The sequence below is a fragment of the Erpetoichthys calabaricus genome, chromosome 3, assembly GCF_900747795.2.
Source record: "Erpetoichthys calabaricus chromosome 3, fErpCal1.3, whole genome shotgun sequence".
Lineage (NCBI taxonomy): Eukaryota > Metazoa > Chordata > Cladistia > Polypteriformes > Polypteridae > Erpetoichthys > Erpetoichthys calabaricus.
The window spans coordinates 240198334-240221356 of record NC_041396.2 but is presented as its reverse complement, the minus strand read 5'-3'; the positions used below and the strand labels follow the sequence as shown (position 1 = coordinate 240221356).

At 35.7% G+C, this 23023-nt stretch overlaps 1 protein-coding gene across 2 annotated transcripts; it reads left to right on the top strand.

Moving 5' to 3' along the window:
* Positions 1 to 445: 445 nt before the first annotated feature.
* On the top strand, positions 446 to 16836 carry LOC127526933 (trace amine-associated receptor 1-like). Of its 2 annotated transcripts, XR_007934326.1 has the most exons (3): positions 446 to 601; positions 1393 to 2884; positions 15687 to 16836. XR_007934326.1 is itself a non-coding variant. In XM_051924173.1 (2 exons), the coding sequence occupies exon 2, from the start codon at positions 1799 to 1801 to the stop codon at positions 2822 to 2824; it is 1026 nt and encodes a 341-aa protein (XP_051780133.1). In that variant the 5' UTR covers positions 446 to 601; positions 1393 to 1798; the 3' UTR covers positions 2825 to 2934. The 2 variants fall into 2 exon arrangements, 1 of the variants encoding a protein (XP_051780133.1); XM_051924173.1 differs by lacking the exon at positions 15687 to 16836 and having other exon boundaries at positions 1393 to 2934.
* Positions 16837 to 23023: the final 6187 nt, after the last annotated feature.

The window sequence follows — 23023 nt, the reverse complement described above, 5'->3', positions numbered from 1 at the left end:
TCTTTTTAGAATTAAAAAAAATCATAATAATACTCATTTAAAAGAGAAGCATAAAACTTACAAAGTGTAAGTACTCCTTGGCGACTTTTTAATCCTCATGCAACTTTAAATAATACAAAAATAGCCAGTAAAATGCAGTCACTGCTTACTAAAATGTCATACATCAGGTAGAATCTTGTAACATTATGTTACAGAAACAAAGCCATAAATTATTATTAAATAACAATGACACTTGTTATGCTAATAAAACTAACCAATCATGATATTTAGTTTGAGGTCTTGTGTATAACTTATATTCACCTGAGTTATTTTTTCATTTTGAACTTAATCTCTTTTTGTATTTTGCATGCCTTTAATGCTTTCAGTTATAAAGTCACCACATAAATGTTAAGGTTTTTATTAGTCATGTTTACATGAAAAAATATTGAATTTCTTTTCCAGCTGCCTCTATAACTGACAAAACACACAAATACAACAGATTATATGTTTTGTAAGTATTCTGAAATACACTACTAAAATGTTTCAGCTGATGCATCTTTTTTTTATTAAGGAGTGGTTTATGTGGATCCTTGACGCTACTATCCTGCCTGATTTACTGAAGGTTAAGTGCTGCGGTCATCAGCTGAGATGATTTCCAGTTTCTTTAATATCACCCTCTGGCATAAACTTGCCAAATTATGCATATCATCTCCAATAATTTTGGCTGGATATTTGTTAACCTGCTGGAGCTTTTTTAAAATTTGATCAATCACACTGCTAAACCAGGCAATAAAGTTGAAAGCGATGATGGACTAGATCACACTTCAATAGAAGGACAACGTTAAATCCTCATCTACATTAAATAGTCTGAGTTAACAGGGAAGAAAGTTTTGAAAGGAATATATACTTTTTAATATTACAATTTAGAACAGCATCTGTGTAAGTTTTATACCATTTTATTCAGTCACTATTACTTCTTCATCAACAGAAAGCAGAGGGGTGAGCATACAGATGTCTGCTTCTTACATTCAAATATAATTTATTTAATCTTTTTATCATTTGTCTAAACATAATTGTGATGCATGTTGATGTTTACACCATAACATATGAACAAGCTTTATACCAAGAACACTTTTATATGAACATTATATATTTTATATTATTATTTAACACTGCTTTTCCAAGACATGCAATATGATACAGTACATTGAATGTATAATTGTTAAAATCTGAAACACTCTTCTTTCTTTGGGGATACATAATCTGAGCAGCATAAATGTAATTATGCAGTTTTAATTAATGTCATAATGAAGATACAAATTCTTTGGACATGTGCTATGCTTAATGTAAAAAAGTCATTGTACAAATTTAATAATTATATACCTAACACATTATTTGTATTTTTTATTTCAGAAATCAACTCTTTGGATTGTACCTGCATATTTTTTTCTGAAACTTGTTAGACACTGAGATTTATTCCCTCTCCTTTATACTTTTAGAGGCAGCATTAATACTAGTGAATGGGTAACTAACTACAAGAACAATACTGGGTGAGACTGCCTGGCCTCATCTCAGTTTTACTTTCTTTCATGTTTATGTACTGTATGTACATTTGTCTTTAAATATTTGTAAACTTAAACAGATAAAATAGAAAGAAATGAATTATCCACATTAGTTTATTTAGACTTTGATTTCAAACAGAAAGGCTCCATTTTGTGTTTGCAAGGTAATCACAAAAATATTGTAATTTGTACTTTTTTCTAAACTGGATCCTTATATTTTTTACATAATAAAAATGAACAAAGTAAATTTTTAAGACATGAATTATAGTCAAAACCAAAACAATAAAGAATTTTGCTTTAAATCTATAAACGGATCTTGCCCTAAAACATCTTATCCTTTTTATATTCGTGTGCCACTATATCTTTTTTTTGGCACTGCAATTGTGATCACAGTTCTTGGAAATCTAATGGTCATTGTCTCTATATGTCATTTTAAACAGCTTCACACTCCAACTAATTTTCTTCTTCTTTCTTTGGCATCGACAGATTTGCTGTTAGGAGGGTTCATAATGGCCCCAAGCATGATTCGTTCTTTAGAAAGCTGTTGGTATTTTGGAGATTTATTTTGTAAAATTCACGTTAGCCTTGACATCACACTTTCTACTGCCTCACTGATTCACCTTCTCTTCATTTCAATTGATCGTTATTGTGCTGTGTGTTATCCTTTGCACTACCAGACCAAAATAACTTCATGTGCTGCAGGTATAATGATTGCCATTAGCTGGATATTTGCAGGAATTTATGGATGCTTTATGTGTTTAAATATACAGGGACTAGATGGGTTACAAAACCATAAGTCTCAGTGTCTTGGGGGATGTCTTTATATATCAAGTCCATTATCAGGACTTGTTTCATCACTGTTATGTTTTTATTTCCCAGGGTTCATTATGCTAGGCATTTATACTAATATTTTCATAGTAGCAAGTAGACAAGCAAAAATAATCAAACAGACTGAACAGAGAGGGCAGACGGCTAAAGAAAAGAAAATGGCAGTATCAATGAAACAAGAAAAGAAGGCTGCAAGAACGCTAGGGATAACAATCGGGTGCTTCTTTATATGTTGGTTGCCCTTTTTCCTGTACAGTTTTATAAATACATTTGTGCAATGCCAAACCTCAGCTTTTGTAACAGAACTGCTTTACTGGTTTGGTTATTTGAATTCTGCATTTAATCCTTTCATTTATGCATTTATGTTTAACTGGTTCAGAAAATCTTTTCAAATTATATTGTATGGCAAAATTTTTAAACCCAATTCTTCTAGAATAAAGCTGGTTAAACATTAATATGTAATAGGAGCGTTTATCTTTAAAGAGTCAACAAAATATGAAAGCAGAACAACAGAGGTAGAAGCTGAATGAAATAGTAAAATGTTTAATCTTTAGATAATATCATCTTTTTAGAATTAACTGAATGTGAGACAGGAACAACTAAACTAGAAGTTTAAAGATGCTAGATGGTTTAATATGTCTCATCTTGTTATTAAACTAGCTTACATTCATATGTGCTAGTTTGTATATCATGTAATTTAAGAAAACCTCAGTGCTCTTTATTTCTGTTAGCATTTCTTAGTCAAGCGTGTATTTAAGCAGCCAGAGTTTATCCCGGCAGCATAAAGTGTGCAACAACCCAATATGGGACATTAGTCTACTACATAGCAGACTAACGAACCCTCTAAATGATGGGAAGCACGTCTTTAGGATACGGAAAGGAAACAGATAAAATGAAGAAAATCAGTGTAAACACTGAAGAACATGATATGCCTGCATTGAAAATGAAGAAGCATTTGAACCAGGCAGCACTAACCACAAGATCACCAAATAGGCCCCAGATTTGACTGTAAATATTCATAACTATAGTTTAGCTACAGAATCACAGAAAATATCTGGAGGACAAATTTATATTATTGTAATCTAAAGCAATATGCCACTGGTAAGAACTTAAAAACAAAGGAAACATTTTAGACAACTGCAAAGATGTTCAGAGAAATCAAACTTCTTGGATTAATTCTAACTAAATTGTCTTATAATGTCATTAATTTATTTCTTTAATACTTTGAGGTCATCTGTTTTTGCTACATTTGTTTGGTCTCCACATGATTTTCACAGTTTTCCACTTTGTTTTTTCTTTCAACACTGCAGTCCCTCCTAATTTACACTCACAATTTATATGCTGAAAAGTACATAGCTGTATATCTGAAGGAATTATGCTAGATTAACTTTTGTATATCTTTGAAAATTCTGAGATCAGGACTAGGTTCCTTTGTAGCTTTCTTTATTTTATGCTAAAGGTAATTTCCTTTATCATATTATAGTAGGGTATGCTGTTAAGTCCATGGATACACCTGGTTACTCTGATCTGCTCAGTTTCAATAGTTTGGCAACACCATAATTCTTTTTACCCTGTTTTACTAAAATAGTAATATCAAATGAACATTAACCCATAAATCATTCCTTCTCTTGTATTTTGCTTATAATTCCATTTACGTTCTTGTACAGTAGTTCATCATTTCATCATTCATACATATTTTTCCAAGGATTTACCTTGTTTTAATGTTAATAAAAATGTTATGGTTAATAAAAATACTCTGAACTGCTTTTACTGTGTTTTATTATTTGCTGTCTTTACTCACTATATCGATACTATTTACTCAATAGTCTATGTCTTTAATGCAAACTAGGAAAAATAAGAATCCTTCCACAGAATGCTAGGAAACAGATGTCCACAGACCATTAATGTGCTTGCAACCCAAACAGTCAAATTTAATATATGACCATTCCTGACAGTAACTTTTGATTTTACTGTTATCACTAGAATCCCTGAAGCCTACAAAAAAACTTGTAATCCCGCCCACCTTAAATTCCTTTGCACCTCTCCATCGGCGTCTTTTGTTTTGTAAATGTGTAGATCCGCTCAAGTAGCAAGCAGCCTGCTATCCCATCCCCCTACCGCTGCAGAAAGGGCAAAAAGCTTTTCCAGCTCAAGTCTTGTTTATCTGAGAGTGACATGCCTGGAGTTGTATAGGGTAAATAATATATCGTTATTTGGAACACATACATTTCATATGTGTTCCATGTCTACAACGATCCATGTAAATTAAGGATGACAGGAAATGTGAGAAATGCAAAAAATGTTGAACACATACCTAAAACACAAACTTTTTTCATGTTTTAGTACTAATGACAAAATTTTGACATGAAGTGTATAATGTGTGAAGGCTGAAGTCCAAATATCAAATAAACACTTTCACAAAAGGTACGCGTATAACAAAACAAGTGTGCCTTATATTCAAGAATATAACCAAAGAAAAAAGAATCAGGTTAGGATACAACCATAACATAACCATTTTGGTGGTACAGCGGTAAGAACTGCTGACTTATAAAAAAGAAGTCATGGGTTCAATCCTGGCTGCTTCCTGGAATAAGCACTTTGAGTATTGAGCTGCTCTTATTGTTAATATTATACAATAAAAACATACATTTGATTTGAGTCTGTAACAGCCGGTGTAAATTTATGGTATTTGTAAAGGTTAGCTTTTTGTTTTTTAATTCAGTTTTATTCTTTCAGTCGCATTCACGCTCCCCCCGATCTTTCACTGCTGTTTTTCAATAAAGATGTGCTATAGCAGAGGTGAACTCAGATGAGGATGAACAAGGCATGCCGAGCTCTCCAAAGTATCGTGCAAAGTTCTGTTTGTGATTATGTTTTGTGATGGTCTTTATATAAAAAAAACATGTATATGTTACTTATATAAAAGCCACATCGAATGTTATTTACCTGTTTACATTGATTTATTTACTTATCTTCCTACAGCGTAAAGTCACAAGTAGACTGAAGAGTTTCTGTATTTGATTGACACGGGCATGCTGACAAAGCATATGTGTAATGCCACTAAAAATGCGGCAGCAGCTTCCACCTGCAGCTATAGACTCTTCAGTACGCAAGCGATTCTCCACACTAGTGTTTAGATCTGATTGTGTATGTGCCCAAAAAAAAGAAGTCTGACCGCATTCTTGTACCATTGCTTATGTACTGAAGTCTGACTGCATTCTCGTACCACTGCTCATGTACTGAAATGTCAGCATGACGACGATAGGATTGTTTCATCAAATAATCAACGAGCACCTTTCTCTCCGTAACTTTGTAAGGGCCTTGCCAATGGGCCAATAATTTGGAATGGGAGGTAGGAACGAGAACCATGACATATCATCTCCCAGGCGGAACTCCTGCAGAGATGTGCCACGGTCATAGTAGCGGACCTGCGCTGCTTGCACCTTCTCCATGTGGGTTTTTAGAATAGGTCGGAATTTTGCGCATTTATCACATAACTGTGCAATATACAGTACTCTAGTATATTTGTGGAGGCGAGGGTCTCCTCCTCCAAACCTTCCTTTAAAATATCCAATATGCCTCAGGGTTGCCGAACATACAATAATTCAAACGATGAAAACCATGTGGAGGCTTGTGGGACTTCACGATATGCAAAAAGGACAAGGAGGGGAGCTGATCCCAGTTCCTTCCATCCTCACTGGCCACCTTGTGTAGCATGTGTTTGAGGGTCTGATTAAACTGCTCCACATCAGTTTGAGGACGATACACCGAGGTCTTTAAATGCTTTATCTTAAGTAACTTGGCCATTTCCCTGAATGTCTCTAAAGTAAAGGGCGTAAAGACTCCAACTAATTCCTGTGTGATGGCTTTGGATGTAGCTGAGCACAAAGGTACAGCTTTGGGATATCGAGTAGCACAGTGGTTCTCAAACTGTGGGGTGAGTCCCCCTAGGGGGGCACAAAGTAACAAAAAGGGGGGCACAAAGATGTGAAAAAAAGAAAACAAGAATCGAAAATATGACAAATACATCTATTGAAACAAAAACAAATTAACTTAAACTACATTCTGATACTAGAAAAATAAATATAGAGTTAGATAAATGTCGATAAAAGTTAAGTAGGTATAATAAAATATGCATCTATGATATATCATTAATTAAAAAAGACCAAATTGTTATTAGTGGGCTCCTTTCAAAAAAATGTTAGGGGGGCACGATTAAAACTGTTATGAAAACTCGGGTCACAAAAACTTAAAGGTTGAGAAACGCTGGAGTAGCATAATCTACTAGGATTGGCATGTACTTGTGTCTAGGGAATCCATTCCCGGACAGGTTTATCCATTCCCGTGAATTCGGGAATCCCACATGTCATTCCCAGGAATCCCGGGCTCCAGGGAATGACACAGTGCACGGGCATCTCACATGTGAATGGTTTTAGAATGAGCGACACTTATTTTTAATAAAACTACTGCAATATGTTGACACCAATAAAAGACTAACCTTAACTACAAGCAGTTCATGCTGTCATATAAGTACATGTATCTAGTTAGTTGCGGTAATAAAACCGTAGAAAGCACAATGTGTCGAGCATGCGGTCTTACGGGCGGGAGCGCACCTTTGTGCAGACTAATACGCCAGCCGCTCAGAAAGTAGGCGGCAGAGTCATCAGATACCAATACACTTGTTCTAAGCAATGCCTGTGATTGCCGTTGCTCTGAAACACCGCCGTTTCAGCTTTTACTGATGCATCCAGTTTCTTGTCATCATTCTGTGATGGCAAGTTTCTTAGCAGAGATAATGCGGATGCAACAGACTGACGCATTGCAATTTCAAGTTGCTGTTCAAAGCTGTCAATAGCACAGATGTTAATGAACTCTGCCCCGTCCCGGCATTCGTGCACTGCAGAGTGCAGACTCCTCCCAGTCCACTGTGCTCAGTCAGCCAGGAGATTGACTGCTGCTGGTCTGTTGTTGACTGAATTAATCAGCAACACACTACACCGTGGGCCAAAAAACCGTGCCACTTAATTATTTTCAACTATAACTCTGTTATTACTTGATCGATTTTTACACTTTTACACGCTATATATGCAAGCTTGGCCATTCCCGTTTTCCTGGGAATTACAGCAGTTTCATTCCCGGGAATGCGGGAATGAAAGATGTCCAGGAATGGATTCCCTACTTGTGTCCTCTAGCTGATAGCTCTGTGAGTTTTACTAAGTCGACCCCGATGCAGTCAAATAAGAAGTCAACAAGGGGAATGGGAACTAGAGGAACATGGTCTCTCCAGGGAATATGGCAGTTTTCGAATCTCCTCATTGATTCCCAGCCAATAGAATCAGAGCTTAATACACTCAAGGGTTTTCTCTGTGCCTAGGTGGGTACCCAGGAGGTGGGTGTGTGCTAGATCACTGACCTGCTGCTGGTATGACTGTGGAACTAACAACAGTGATCGTAGCTCCTCCTCGTGTTCCACTACCTGATAAAGAAGGTCGTTATTTAAGACAAATTAACCATTAACCAGAATACCTTCATTTTTTGCAAATTTAAGGGAATCGTCGGTCCATTGTTCCCTATTAAATGAAGCTGGAGTCTGCTTAAATTGAAAGTGCATCTGTGAGAGAGGATCTGTAGTGACCTCAATAGGTGTGGTTTCATTCTGGACTGCCCCATCGCCTGATGATGAAGTCTCATCATGCAACGTCCTGGGAATCACCACATCACTCTGAGGTGCTCTGTATCCTCTCTCAGCCGGCTCTGTACACGGTGTGGAGGTAGCTTGGGACGTATTTTCTCCGTCCATTACTAGGCCCAATTTTTATTTAGGAGTGGTCAGTGCTAAACCACTTTTATTATCAGACTGACCTTGCCCCAGTATCACTGGAAATGGAGGATCTCAAAGGACCACTACCATTAATTTTTTAGAGATCCCTCATAACTAATGAAACAGGAGGTGTACCTGTACTGATGGGTATCTCCATGAATGCAGGTCTTAAATTATGGCCATTGTCACAGCAACATGAAGTGGCAAGCAACAATGGATATGTTATACATATACTGATACTTTATACCCATTCAAAATTACCGCTCCTATACAAGGGAACGATAGGGGATTAACCAGAGCGCAGCACCCTTCCCCTTCCTGTTCCACTGCAGTCCCCTTTGCTGTCGAGCAGAAGATGCGGCTGTACATTTGGTGGCTTTGGCATTCGCTCCAAGCGGTGACAACAGGGTTCAGGAGTTAGGTACATGTTCTGGTTGGGTTCCACACCGAGACTGTTCAGTTCCCCCAGAGTGTGAAGCTGCCCAATGATCTTCCATGACCTCTTTGAGGTTGAGTATATTTTTAAAAGGCTTTCTCCAGGCTTGCTGGATGTGATATTCGGGCAATGAGTTTAACAGGAAGAAGCAGGCAAGGTTTTCCACTACCTGTTGGGCATTATTTATATCCGGCCTTGGTCCAGCACCCGATTTTGCCCCATAGGCTGAAATTGTGAGAGTGGGTTGGCTGCTCAAACCTCCACCAAAACAGTTTCACCACCTGCTAGCCTGGGGCTCCCCCACTTTTTCCAAAGGACTCTGCCTTTGTGGGGTTCTGGTGGGTGGTCTTTTCCTCCGAGAAACCATAACAAGCCTTGTGCATTTCCCCCTTCCAGCATAGTTCTATTCTGTTAGCCCCCTTCACACTCTTCCATTGGATTAGTACTGACCCCTGGGATGTAGCTGGTGCCTTGTCCTCCTGACCTGCAATGCAAGTCCCATACTTGGCCACTGCAAATGCAAAAGTAAGGTAAATTACCTTTTTTTTTGCGCTTCTTTCAGTACAACAGAGAAATAGCTTTTGACAGCAAACTTTTTGCAAAATGCACCACAGTCAGAGATGCCAGTTATTGACAAATAATACTCTATGACTCAAATTATGTTGTTGCTGATTTAGAATCCACCATATTATGAAGCACTGCACTTTACCTTATTTTGGTAGAGGCTGAGGTAAATTATAAATGGCCATGACTCAGTTTGAATATCAAGCATACTAAATTAGTCTTCAACATTCAATTCAGTTCTCAGAGTTAAGGAGTTCATAAAAATTGCAATATCAAACAATTTTTGGCTAATGAAATTTAATATAAGTAAATGTAAAGTATTACACGTAGGAAATATAAATGTTAGACTTGAACAAACACATGCAATGGGAGATTGGAAAGTTGAAAATACACCTTATGAACAGGACCTAGAACTGGCACTGGACTCTTCATTTTCACTGTTCAGACAATATAAAGAAACTACTGGCAAAGCAAATGCGATGTTAGGCTTTACAGACAATGTGTGCATTTAAGGACAGTAATACTTAAGCTATACAATGCACTTTTGAGGAATATTCTGCACAGTTTAGTACTTCATGTGGCAAAAAAATGATGTGACCAGCACACAGGCTTTCTTCATATTTACAACACAAGTCCAGTATAATATATGAATTTACCAAAATATATATAAAAATGCAACCAATGGATGTTAATTTTTATTCTGCTTTAAAAAAAATTAAGAATTTTTTATGTAACTAATAAATGAAATATTTGGACTTTAATTTGGATGTAATTAATAGAATCACATTTAATAATATGAATTTTGTGTTAATTACATTACTTATGATTTGCATACTATCTGTCACACTGATGAGATGGGTTCAAAGCTTAAAATAGGAAACTTTTTATGTTTTGTTTTTTTTTAATCAAAGAAATAAGTAGTCAATTCTCATTATCCACATGGGTAACATTCCTAAAAAAAACCCCACTGATATGGAAACTACAGATACTGAGGTACTGATTCTATTGGAAAAATAGGATTGAGTTTCAGCAGAACACAAGCTCAGGGCCAGGGGGATGACCTGCAGAGCTCAGCAATGATCCTTCTACAGGTTCACCTTCAGAAATCTTGTTATGGCTTTTACTTTCTGTATACAGTGCTTCCAGAAAGTATTCACAGCGCCTCACTTTTTCCACATTTTGTTATGTTACAGCCTTATTTCAAAATGGATTAAATTCATTTTTTTCCTCAGAATTCTACACACAACACTCCATAATGACAACGTGAAAAAAGTTTACTTGAGGTTTTTGCAAATTTATTAAAAATAAAAAAATAGAGAAAGTACATGCACATAAGTATTCACAGCCTTTGCCATGAAGCTCAAAATTGAGCTCAGGTGCATCCTGTTTCCCGTGATCATCCTTAAGATGTTTCTGCAGCTTAATAGGAGTCCATCTGTGGAAAAATTCAGTTGATTGGACATGATTTGGAAAGGCACACACCTGTTTATATAAGGTTCCACAGTTGACAGTTCATGTCAGAGCACAAACCAAGCATGAAGTCAAAGGAATCGTCTGTAGACCTCCGAGACAGGATTGTCTTGAGGCACAAGTCTGGGGAAGGTTACAGAAAAATTTCTGCTGCTTTGAAGGTCCCAATGAGCACAGTGGCCTCCATCATCCGTAAGTGGAAGAAGTTTGAAACCACCAGGACTCTTCCTAGAGCTGGCCGGCCATCTAAACTGAGCGATCGGGGGAGAAGGGCCTTAGTCAGGGAGGTGACCAAGAACCCAATGGTCACTCTGTCAGAGCTCCAGAGGTCCTCTGTGGAGAGAGGAGAACCTTCCAGAAGGACAACCATCTCTGCAGCAATCCACCAATCAGGCCTGTATGGTAGAGAGGCCAGACGGAAGCCACTCCTTAGTAAAAGGCACATGACAGCCCGCCTGGAGTTTGCCAAAAGGCACCTGAAGGACTCTCAGACCATGAGAAAGAAAATTCTCTGGTCTGATGAGACAAAGATTGAACTCTTTGGTGTGAATGCCAGGCGTCGCGTTTGGAGGAAACCAGGCACCACTCATCACCAGGCCAATACCATCCCTACAGTGAAGCATGGTGGTGGCAGCATCATGCTGTGGGGATGTTTTTCAGCGGCAGGGACTGGGAGACTAGTCAGGATAAAGGGAAAGATGACTGCAGCAATGTACAGAGACATCCTTGATGAAAACCTGCTCCAGAGCGCTCTTGACCTCAGACTGGGGCGACGGTTCATCTTTCAGCAGGACAACGACCCTAAGCACACAGCCAAGATATCAAAGGAGTGGCTTCAGGACAACTCTGTGAATGTCCTTGAGTGGCCCAGCCAGAGCCCAGACTTGAATCCGATTGAACATCTCTGGAGAGATCTTAAAATGGCTGTGCACCGATGCTTCCCATCCAACCTGATGGAGCTTGAGAGGTGCTGCAAAGAGGAATGAGCGAAACTGGCCAAGGATAGGTGTGCCAAGCTTGTGGCATCATATTCAAAAAGACTTGAGGCTGTAATTGCTGCCAAAGGTGCATCGACAAAGTATTGAGCAAAGGCTGTGAATACTTATGTACATGTGATTTCTCATTTTTTTTATTTTTAATAAATTTGCAAAAACCTCAAGTAAACTTTTTTCACGTTGTCATTATGGGGTGTTGTGTGTAGAATTCTGAGGAAAAAAATGAATTTAATCCATTTTGGAATAAGGCTGTAAACATAACAAAATGTGGAAAACGTGATGCGCTGTGAATACTTTCCGGATGCACTGTATAATCAGAGTATTTCTGATAGCAAAACAACGACCAATGATCAACATTCTGCATGTTGAAATGACAGAAACTTATAGGTATAAGATTTTGTGTTGCTCAGGAATATTCTCGCCTGGAATACACTGACAAGAGTAAAAAATGTTTAATTGTAATGTACTTCATACCCCATGGTGTATCTGAGAGTAGTATGCCAAGGGGATTGTCAACTCGTTCCCCTACCTAAGAGATATGCTGCAAATGGCTATGTGAGTAGAATTCAGTAAAGTTTCTAAACACAAGTGTAGATGTGCTAAGAATTTACTTTCGATTTTCAATGCAATCCCTCTTTTCAGAAACACTATTATGATCCTGTTAAGGGCACTGAGTACATAGTTTGGCAATTCAAAATTATTCAGCACTGGTCAGTAGATGAGCATAAGAAAACTTCTCCTATGCAGTCATTTGAAGGAAAAGAGATTGCAAATTGAAATTGTTTCTAACGTATATATTACAATGGATGGATTGTTAGTCATGATGCCAGCTATTTTATAGTATGAACAGCAATTTTTCTGGAAGTTGCCATGTCCAATAACTGTACTGCATGACAGGAAATTAATGGAAGGCAGTATTTTTAGTACAAACATCTCCCAAAGTGAACCCTCCTACTTTTTGCCATGCTGATTATGTGTTTATGGAGGCACAAATCACATTTGTCCTCTAGTTGTTAACAGGTATTTTTGGGTGGGCTCAGATGGACCTGCAGGTCAGCCTGGATACTCCTGGGTACAGCAGAGCTATCTGAAGTGTAAAGAAGCCGTTGCTCTGATGAAACATACTCCTCATGAGGCTACTGACGTGAGAGGATAAAGCTTACCTTTGTCTACCATCAGAAAGTTGCTCATGACCCAGACAAACATCACACATTCTTAGCATTTTTTATCATTTTTTTAGATATATCTGGTTTGGTAAGAAAAATCTGCTAAATCAGCTACTTTTTAAAGTTTGCAATTCCTACTGTAGCAACTTATTGCATTGTATTCTGTTACAAAAATATCTTATTTTAAAAAAGATATCTTTCCCACAAGCCTTTTTTGTCTCTCTTGTGTGACACTGGTTATGTATTTTCTAGATTGAGCAAGGGTTTTGGGCTTCTGTTTGGTGGAGAAACTTCTTCCAGATTTCTTGAGAGACAGCTTACAGCCTTTAAAGACAAAGTAATTCACTAAAGCCAAGGTCTTGTGTATGGAGATGACACATGAGAGCTTATACATAATGGTGAATGCATGACTAAAGTAGAAACCCATATGGATCTGGAGGGCATTTCATTGTAAGCTTGATAATGAAAATTTCAGAAACTGTTTAAAGTGACATTTATTTTCCATCATTTATCTACATCCTTGTTCTTTTCTTCAGTCTTTCTTACCAGCTTCTGGTAATGTCTGTCTAAAAAAGATTTTTTGAATGATTTTATTCACAGGTAGGGATAGTAATAGAGTATGTCTTCAATTATTCTCCTAATCCACATCTTTCCTCCAACATTTCAAGGACACAAAAGGCATGTAAAGATTTCTGCAAATCAAGCTGTGGAAAATTTAGTGAAATTCAAAAATGCCAGTTTTTTGTGTTTATTTTGTGTTTTGTTTTTGCGAAAGAGTGCATTACTGCATTATTGTTTATCATTATCATGTGAATATCATTTTGGTTCAGACAGGAACAGGCATTGAGGAACATTTGAACAGCATCACTAAATGTTGCCAACCATAACTTTTTGCTGTGGTGACCATGAGAAGCTCCTTCTACTCCTACATCATTGTAATGGACAGACATAAAATACCTTGTATAGCAAACACATCATGAGGTGCATTTGATTAACTTTTCGTGGGACACTTTGTCTTTGCCACCTCCTACTCTGAAACATTAGTCAATTTTTATACATTTATTCAAACCACTGTCTACAACATTGACAAACGAAAAGTGAAAGAGAGTCTCAGGGCAGCAGAGCTTAAGGCTAGGATATTGCAATAAATCTTCTATATATTGTAGAAAATGAATTGTTTTCTTTCTCACTGTCATTAGGCAAATACTAACTGCCTTGTAAAACATTTAAAGATGATTTATAGACTTTTTCCCAGGAAACATTTGCATGTGATCAGTTTGGTTATTCACATGTATTTGGAAAGTATTTCAAAAAGCCACATCCAGACACATCTTCATTAGAACCTTATAATGCATTTGTAAATGTTAATGTCTCTATGCCTTCCCATAGTACAGAGGCTCAGCACACATCACTAAAGACACATCCACACAGCATGCACAAAATCAGTTACTACTTAATAGGAACTTCTTTGACAGTTGTGCATCAGTGAAGTCCTCACAGGTGGCGCAATGGTAGTGCTTCTGTTTTGCAGTAAGGTGACTGTGGAAGATTGTGGGTTCGCTTCCCGGTGTGGATAGCGCTTTGAGTACTAAGAAAGCGCTATATAAATGTAATGAATTATTATTATTTAGGTGAACTTTAAGCAGGTCAAATAGCTGTAATGTCTTTTGTTATTTACATGGAAGAAATTGTCTATGATATTTAAGACAAGGCTAAGGAATCAGTATTAATGTGTTTTTTTTTTAGAGAACTTTGATAGCACTGGCAAAAGTCACATTTCAGGAAACAGAAAATCATTTTATACTATTGAACACAGAGTCTAAAATACTGAAATATTTCACTGAGAAAAAGGGGGATTGTAGATCCGGTAGAGTATGTTCTTGGTACAAGATTTGACAGTAAAATTAACACAAGCACTGGCACATACTGTATGAACAAGTTGTGGTTAATGGTCGATTTATGTACATTCCTATTCTGGAGATGTTAGTCTATCTGTAAAAATAGACATGTTGCTGATATGTAGATGATGGTTTGCTTTTGTGACATTAGAGATGGAACATACTGTAAGAGTCAGGTGTTATTTTTAAGGGACCAATAAGCAATACACTTGCAGCTATTATACAATGACTTTGACACTGCAAATTCTCTTCAAACAGAGTAAATTCCTCACTTAACAGTATACATCTATGTGCTCTTTTTCACTCTCAGGACATGAAAACATACGGGTTTGATGCAATACTTGAGCTGGATATACAAGATATCAAGGTCTTAGAAAGCAGCAGGATCAAGGTTCAATGTATAGGTTTGTTGAAGTGTCATTCAGGTTAAAGGATACAATGTGGGGCTTCACTCTTTATTTGGATTTGTGGAATCTTTTAGTGTAAGGTATTGCTGCCGCTTCTGCCTTGCAGGTAAACGTCATTCAGTGAAGATAGGACAGAGGTAATGTTGCGAACCAAAAGATACTGACAAATTCTTCTCTGCCATATGTATTTGTTGTTAAGAAGTCTTGCTTGGTAAACTCATTGCAGTACTTTCATATTAGTGAGAATTATTTGAGTAATATAATGCACAATATTTTAGAGTGTGTGGCTGTATGAATTCAAGTTTTTATGACAACATATACAAGACAGGCATCTAACATCAAAAAAAGTGGGATTGAGGATTCAGAGCTTTAATTATTGTTACAAGGAAAGAAACAAACAACCTCCCACACCAAGGTTAGATGAGGATTCAAATGATTTCCAATTGTGATGCCTCCTTCGTAACATGCCACTTATATTTGTGTAACCTGTTTTCCTCAGGTGATCAACTCTTGAACTTTCTACTTTTATTACTGTAAATTGTGAATGCAGAACAACAGAGTTAGAAGCTGAGTGAGATACTAAAATAGTCTTTTGTCATGGTTAAACTAGCGTTTCTGAAGTTTTTTGCTTTAGTTTTTGAGGAGTCAAAACTTATACTGGCAATACAAAGTGTACGAAAAGTCAATATTGGAGTTTATTCCACTACAGGGCACAGCAAGACACCCTTTAAACAAACCTACACATCTTTAGAATGTAAGAAGAAAACAAATTACAGGTAAAAAAAACACATTCACACACAGAGAGAACACACAAATTACCCACTGAACTGGAACCCAATGGAACTAACAACTACTATATGCCACTATTCTGCCCTAACTTTTAATGTAAATGTTCATAATTATAATGTAACTATATCATAATAACTAGACAGAAAATGTGTTTAATAATGCTATTGTCATTTAAAAAATAGTAATGTTACTGGTAATAACTTAAAAAGAAAATAAATATTGCAGACAACAGCAGATTATTTGGCCAAATCAAGCTACTTAGTTGACTAAGAGCTAAGTTGTCTCATTATGTCATTCAGCTACTTTCTGTTTTAAATTTTTTTCAGGTCATTCATTTCAGCTATATGATTCACTCATTTGTATCCAGATTTCTACAAGCTTTTTTATAAAATTGATTTCCTAGTTTTATTTTTTTGTCATGATTGCACCTCTTAATTTCCTTCCATTTTCTTAAGTACAAAACTGTTCATCTGATGGGATTCTACTTGAGTAGCTTTATTGATATCTTTGAAAATTCTGATGATCAAGATTAGCTACATAGGCAGCACATGTATGTGCTTAAAGAAGTTTAGTTCCTTTGCTGTGCCATGATAGGTCTGTCGCAGAAAATTACAAAAAGTACATTTCTGTTAAAGCTTTTTTTTCTTTTCTTCTGTATGAAATTGAGTGTTCTGGGTGTATTTCTACTATAAAAACAAAATATTCTCTATCCACCATGTCCTATTCAGTTACCAAGGGAATGATGAGATAATTATAAATACATATAGTCTTTTTTCATAGGATTTATAAATAAGAAGTTTTTTTCAGAGCTAAATGTGTGTGTCAAAGACTTTTAACATGTTAACTATTTTAGGATCATTAGATTATATTGAAAACATTGGTATGTTCCTAGGTTATACCATTTGTTTAGTGCTAATTGGTGCAATCAGATGTTTTCAGTATGTGTTTTACTCTATTTTAAATACTGCCTTTACCTTTTTTCTTTGAGTCAGTCTCTGTAAACTGCTAGAGAGCACTGAGAAAATTCCATCAAGCTTATTGTAATAAAGATGTCCATTGTGAACTTCTTTTTTAGCAATGACCTTTCTTTTATGAATATTTTCTGCCACAATCTATATTCTTAAGTCTAAGGACAGGGATGGTTACTTTAAGTAACAAGAAACAAAAAGAAAATAAAAAAAAACAATCAATTTAGGCATTCATCAAATTACTGTATAAGGTTCTTAGTCCCCTGCTTCTAAGTCACAGTTGTGGAGTTGATTCACTTAGGAAATCAACGGTGGCCCTTAAGTGCAATGCACAAAACGCATTAAATATGCAAAAGCAAATCAGAAACCACAAATTGAATTTGCAAAAATAAATCCAAAAACGTAAAAACAAATTGGAAAGGTAAAAACAAATCAGAAAACACAAAAACAAGTTGAATATGCAAAAAACAATTTGAGAGCCCAAAAACAAATCAGAAACCACAAAAAAATTAATCAATAGCAACAAATACAAATGGAGCAACAAGCAAAAAAAATAATGACATTGCAAATAAATTGGGAGCATGAAAACAAAAAGAACAGTGCATTACCCAAATCGAAGAGGAAAAAACGGTGAGAAGTAAAAGTACATTATGATTCAATCACAGATTTTCAACTAGTGAAGTGGAAGAACGCTAAAGGTAATAAAAAGCTGTTATCTTTTTCAGATATTTTTATATATTTTGCCAGAAAACATAATGCTTGCTTAACTTCGAGCAATCTCACGCCAGAGCAGTGTTTAAAGTATTACAAACATATTTTGTAGTATATTGTAAGGCTGTTGAACTATTGGGGGTTCTGTAGTAGTAAGGAAGTATGGTGTTGAGGAGCTAGTAGGAAGTTGTTTGTAGTACAAATATGGTGTAATGTGTACACAGCCACAGCATCAGTAAAAGCAACCTTTTAAAGTTTATACTTTGGAATATTCTCCATCTTTTGCCTTTTTTGAGTGCAATATCATTGCCTGCAGATATAACAAAACTGGCAACAAGCATGTAATGGACTTACGGTGCACCTTTATTGCTAAGATGCAACATGTACAAGTCTTTTTTCTTTTTCACATGAGAGGAAAGAGAAAAACTGCAACTTTTTGTTTTTGGTAAAGTGACTGAAGTTTAGCAGAAGATACAAAATGGCACTGATAAGAGGACATTTTGTGCCATTCAATAGTACAGTTGAGCAAGGGGGTGCTTATTCAAACAAACACCATTCATGATGAACTGAAAGGGCTGAAATTTCTTTGTGTTTTCGGGGAAAAAACACTTAGTCTCCTGAGGAGTTCAGTACAAGTTATTTAATGATATTGTAAGGATTCTGGAATCACATTTGTCACCTAAACCATTATTAATAGCTGAAATATTTAGGTTTCACAAATGGAACCAGGAAGAAGTTGAGTCAATTGCTTAATATGTAGCTGTGCACAAGAAACTTGTGAATTTGGTGCTAATTTGGTTGATGTCTTATGCAACAGGCTAGTGTGTGGATTAAGAACAGAGAGCATTCAGAAGCGGTATCTGAGGCTAACCTCTCATTGCAGAAAACTAGTGAAATAGCACAGTCTATGGAACTGGCTGCTAAAGAAATGCAACAATTAGGGGCAGCTGCTAGACCAAACGAAGAGGAGTCTTCAAAGAGCGTTACAGTAAAGATAGATCACCATCCAGTGGAGTGCTGGGCAAAAGAACTCATACGCTGTTGCTGTTTAAAAAAAAAGGACATGTGGAGCATGCATGTAAAGCTAAGCAAAAGAGAGGCACAAACAAGTGGGAAATAGGAAAAGATAAAAAGGCATCCAGGTCTTGTAAAAAGAAAATGTTCATGTTGTACAGGAAGAAAATAAAACTGACAGTGGAACTGATTCAGAGGCAAAGCTATTAATAGTAATAGCATTCAAGTTTTTGTGAGTGAGCACAAATGGAAGCTGAATAAGGTTAAATTTGGTACACATGAAAAATATTTCCTCATATAAAGGACTACTTATACATAGAACAAGTTCCCAATTGGAATGGTTTAAAGAAGAAATTTGGGAGTCTTGGAACTTTGAGAATTATTATAATGGAAACTGGTAAAACATATGTAAGCTTATCAGAAGAAACAGTCTGTACACAGGGTAAATACCCAATAGACAGGTTAAATAAAATACATTTTTTAGATAGCAAAACAGAGTGGGAATTCATATTAAAGAAGAAAAAAGTGAAAAGTGGGTGAAAAGAGAATATAAAGACATAAAAAGACATCAATTTAATACCCACAGTAAATCTGTTATCATTCTTAAAAGTTAATAAAATAAGACATATAAAATAATGCATACATTTCATTGAATCACTAGGGAAAATGTTTTATATACAATGCCTACAAAAAGTATTCAGCCCCCATGAAAGTGTGGACAGTTTACTGTTGTACAACATTTAATCACAGTAAATTTAGTTTGGCTTTTTTGAAATTGATCAACAGGAACTGTCTCTTTAATGTCAAAGTGAAAACAGATCTCTGCAAAATGATCTAAATTAATTACAAATATAGAACACAAAATAACTGATCACATAATTATACACCCCTTTTAATATCTCCTTTCTCTTCATCTCCTACCATGTGTCTGGGGGTCAATGTGCTTGATCAACCCTCTCTTTACATCTCAATCCTATTCCTTCTCCACTGTCAGCCAAATTTCCTTCCAATCTTGTTTCACTTTATCTGTCCTCCTCTTGCTATCTTTCCTCCTTGTCTTTCATTTACTTCTCTAACATTTGTCCACATGTTTACTGACTCTGTTTATCGCATGTCCAAACCACTTCAATCTACTTTATTCAATTTTCTAAGCTATCTCTACTACTTTTTTTGTACTTCTGATTGCCTCATTTCTAATTCTGTTCTTTATAATTCCATCACATCCTAATTCTTCTTTACTGCTCATATCTTAGCTTCATATATAATTTCTGGTCTTACTGCTGTCTTAAAAATTTTATATTTATCCTTCACCATAATTTATGGAAGCTGAGAGAGGACATCGTTATTTCTTAAAATTGTTTCCTTGAGATAACAGAATAATTTTATTGAGACCTCGATAAAACAAAAGATCTTGTTTTCTATAAATTATGAAATAATTGTATCTAATGTTTAATGTTTAGCTTATTAAAGTCATGTCCTGTTTGAAATGGCAAAAGAGCAGAACTGTATTGATCAGCGCATCACATTTTTGTTCAATCAAGGGCTGACGCAGGCTGAAATATGTATAACATTAGTGTCTGTCATTTAAGAAGACGGTTAGCAAGGCTTCAGCTGTAAAGGCATCGCAATCTAAGTGAGCCTGATGCCAGGACATTAAGTTTCATTACCTCGAGATCACGATAAAATTATTCCGTTAATTTTTGTTTTCTTGAGATCTCGATAAAATCATTCTGTTATCTCGAGAAAGATCTGGATAAAATTAGTCTGTTATCTTGAGGAGACAATTTAATTTAAAAAATAACGATATTGCACGTCCTCTCTTGGCTTCTGTACTAATTCTTTGATCGCACAATATTCCTGATTTCTTATCTCTGCATCCAATTCTCCATCTTGGGGTACCACTGATATTAGACATTTTAACTTATCCACTTGTTTAAATAACTTAATTAAATATAAAATATTTAACCCCCTTAAATATGAGACCCCAAATCATCACTACTACAACCAATTGGCATTAGAAGTCACATAATTAGTTCAATGAATATCACCTGTCTGTAGTCAAAATAAAAAGTACAGTGAAATCCTGGAGGAAAACCTCCTGCAGTTTTCAAGACATATAAAGCTAAATTAAACACACTGTGATTCAATGTTGTATAAAAGTAAAATATGAAAATGTCCAAGGGGATGAATACTTTTTATAAGCACTGCAAGATGCAGCACATCACATGGAGATTCTTGCCTAAAAGAAACCAGTACAAATCTTATGTAGATTAGAGTTACCTTAAAGTACATGAAAGCTTGGAGGTAAATCATACAGCTATTCAAAAGCTATTTATGATAAAATCATACCTTTAATACCAACAATAAAATCTGTCAACTTCCTATAACAAGGATCTATGTCTAACAGGCTTTTAAATAACTACAAGAATCACTTGTGTGACCAGGCACCACAGAAATTAAATCATCCATTAGCAACTGCAGAGCATGTAGAAACAAATTAAAAATCTAGCAACCACAAAGGTTCTTAGAAAACAGCTGCAGGAATAATCATCTCACCTCTTCAAACTATATGGCAGAATACAAAGAAACCAAACAGCATGATGGACTTTGGACTATATCAGTTTTAAAATTTCAGAAAAATGCCTTACAGAGCAGGGAATGTTTATAAGGATAAATACAATAAAGAAAGCAGTAACTACTTTAATTATAATTGTGATCTTGTTTTAAGTTACTGTAATATCACTTTTAAAACAAAAAAGAACAAACAGCATTTATAGTTATTCACATAAAAAATGAAATATGCCCAATATACTGTTTAATTGCACCATTTGTCATCCATTCAAACAGGTGTGTTTACCTTCTGCCTGATTACAGCTTGAATCTGCTAATTCACACCCTCAATGATGGCACAGTTCTCAGGAGATAATGCATTTTGAGGGATTTTACAATACGGAAGAGGCACACAGCGTGGCTGTCTTACATCTGCACAAGTTCATTTTCATTTTTATAGTGAGTTACTGTTTAAAATTATTTTGTGTTTCTTTATGAAAGTTGTTTATATGCTAAAAAATAATTTCCTATAGCATTTAGAGCATTTGGGACAGAGTTAAGATTTATCCAGTGAAGTCATTTAGTCTGTTTAATACTAAACAGAGCATTAGGTCTGACATGTGTTTAGGTTACAAGTAAACCTTGAAGCATGATTTATGTTTTATTTTTGTCTTTGTGGAATTTAAGAAAAATTGTGTAAGCACTTAACTTTTACTAATGTTTAACTTGTGCGTCACAAAGCAATTGATTTATTATATGTGTCATGAAACTGAAGCGGAAACTGCAGTACAGTAGAGATAGAAAAATAAAAATAAAGACTTTGGGAAATCGTTCTGCAGTTTTTTAGAGGTAAGCTTTGTTTTCTTTATAAAATATACAAATTTCTATTAAGAGTTTACTGATGTTGCTTTTCTTGCTGTGTATTTCTATTAAAACGTTTAAATTCCATGCCTGTTTTTATATTTAATGATACTTTATTTGCATAGAATGAGGAAAAACTAGTAACTGTTGAAAAAGATAGCACTTCTGAATTTCAAATTGTTTCACTCATCTTCCTACATTTTTAGCTCAGTGGCTAACATATTGTGAATAAAATATCTCCATTTATACAGATATTAAATAAATTAAAAAAAGTTTTTTATTGTTCTTTCTGAAAGGCAAAAATAATTTTGCATTCACTTATAAGAAAAAAACATTGTTGTTAATTGAAATAGGTTTGCTGGACATTTTTGAAAGTTGTGTTTCTTATGCGATTTGCAGATTAATTACTTCTTTATATTCCTTCCACAACATACTTCGTAATCTAAGTTATATTGTCTTGAGACAACCTATTTTGTCTCTGTAGCATCTGATTGAATTATGAAACCTTCAGGGACCCTCTTAACTCTAATACATAATTAATTTCATATTCCTGTAGGAATAAATGCCTTTATTTCTATCAGTAGTCAAATATAACAGGCCATCTGGGATATTCCACCTATCACAGCTGGAAGGTACCTAAAGAGTAACTGAAAATAAGCAGAACAGAAAAGCCAGATACAGTATTTTAAGTATCCCTTGTTCTTCAGGGTGAGTTCAGACAGTAAATTTTGATTTGGGGCAAAAATTCTATTTAGTGATTATACCTGCCCTGCTAGTAAGTTCAATAAAGCAAAGGGTAGCTAAAACATTTACACTTTATATTTAAGACACAGGATTTTACAATCTGCTCTAATCTTAATTGGAAGTCGGTAAAGTTAAGTCCTGGAATTGTATGGTCACTCTTCTTAGTTCTGCCTATGATCTTTGGTGTAATGTTTTGTAGAGTAGTGTAGTAAGTGAATAATTTGAACACACTGATCTTAAAGCGTTATAATAGATGATTA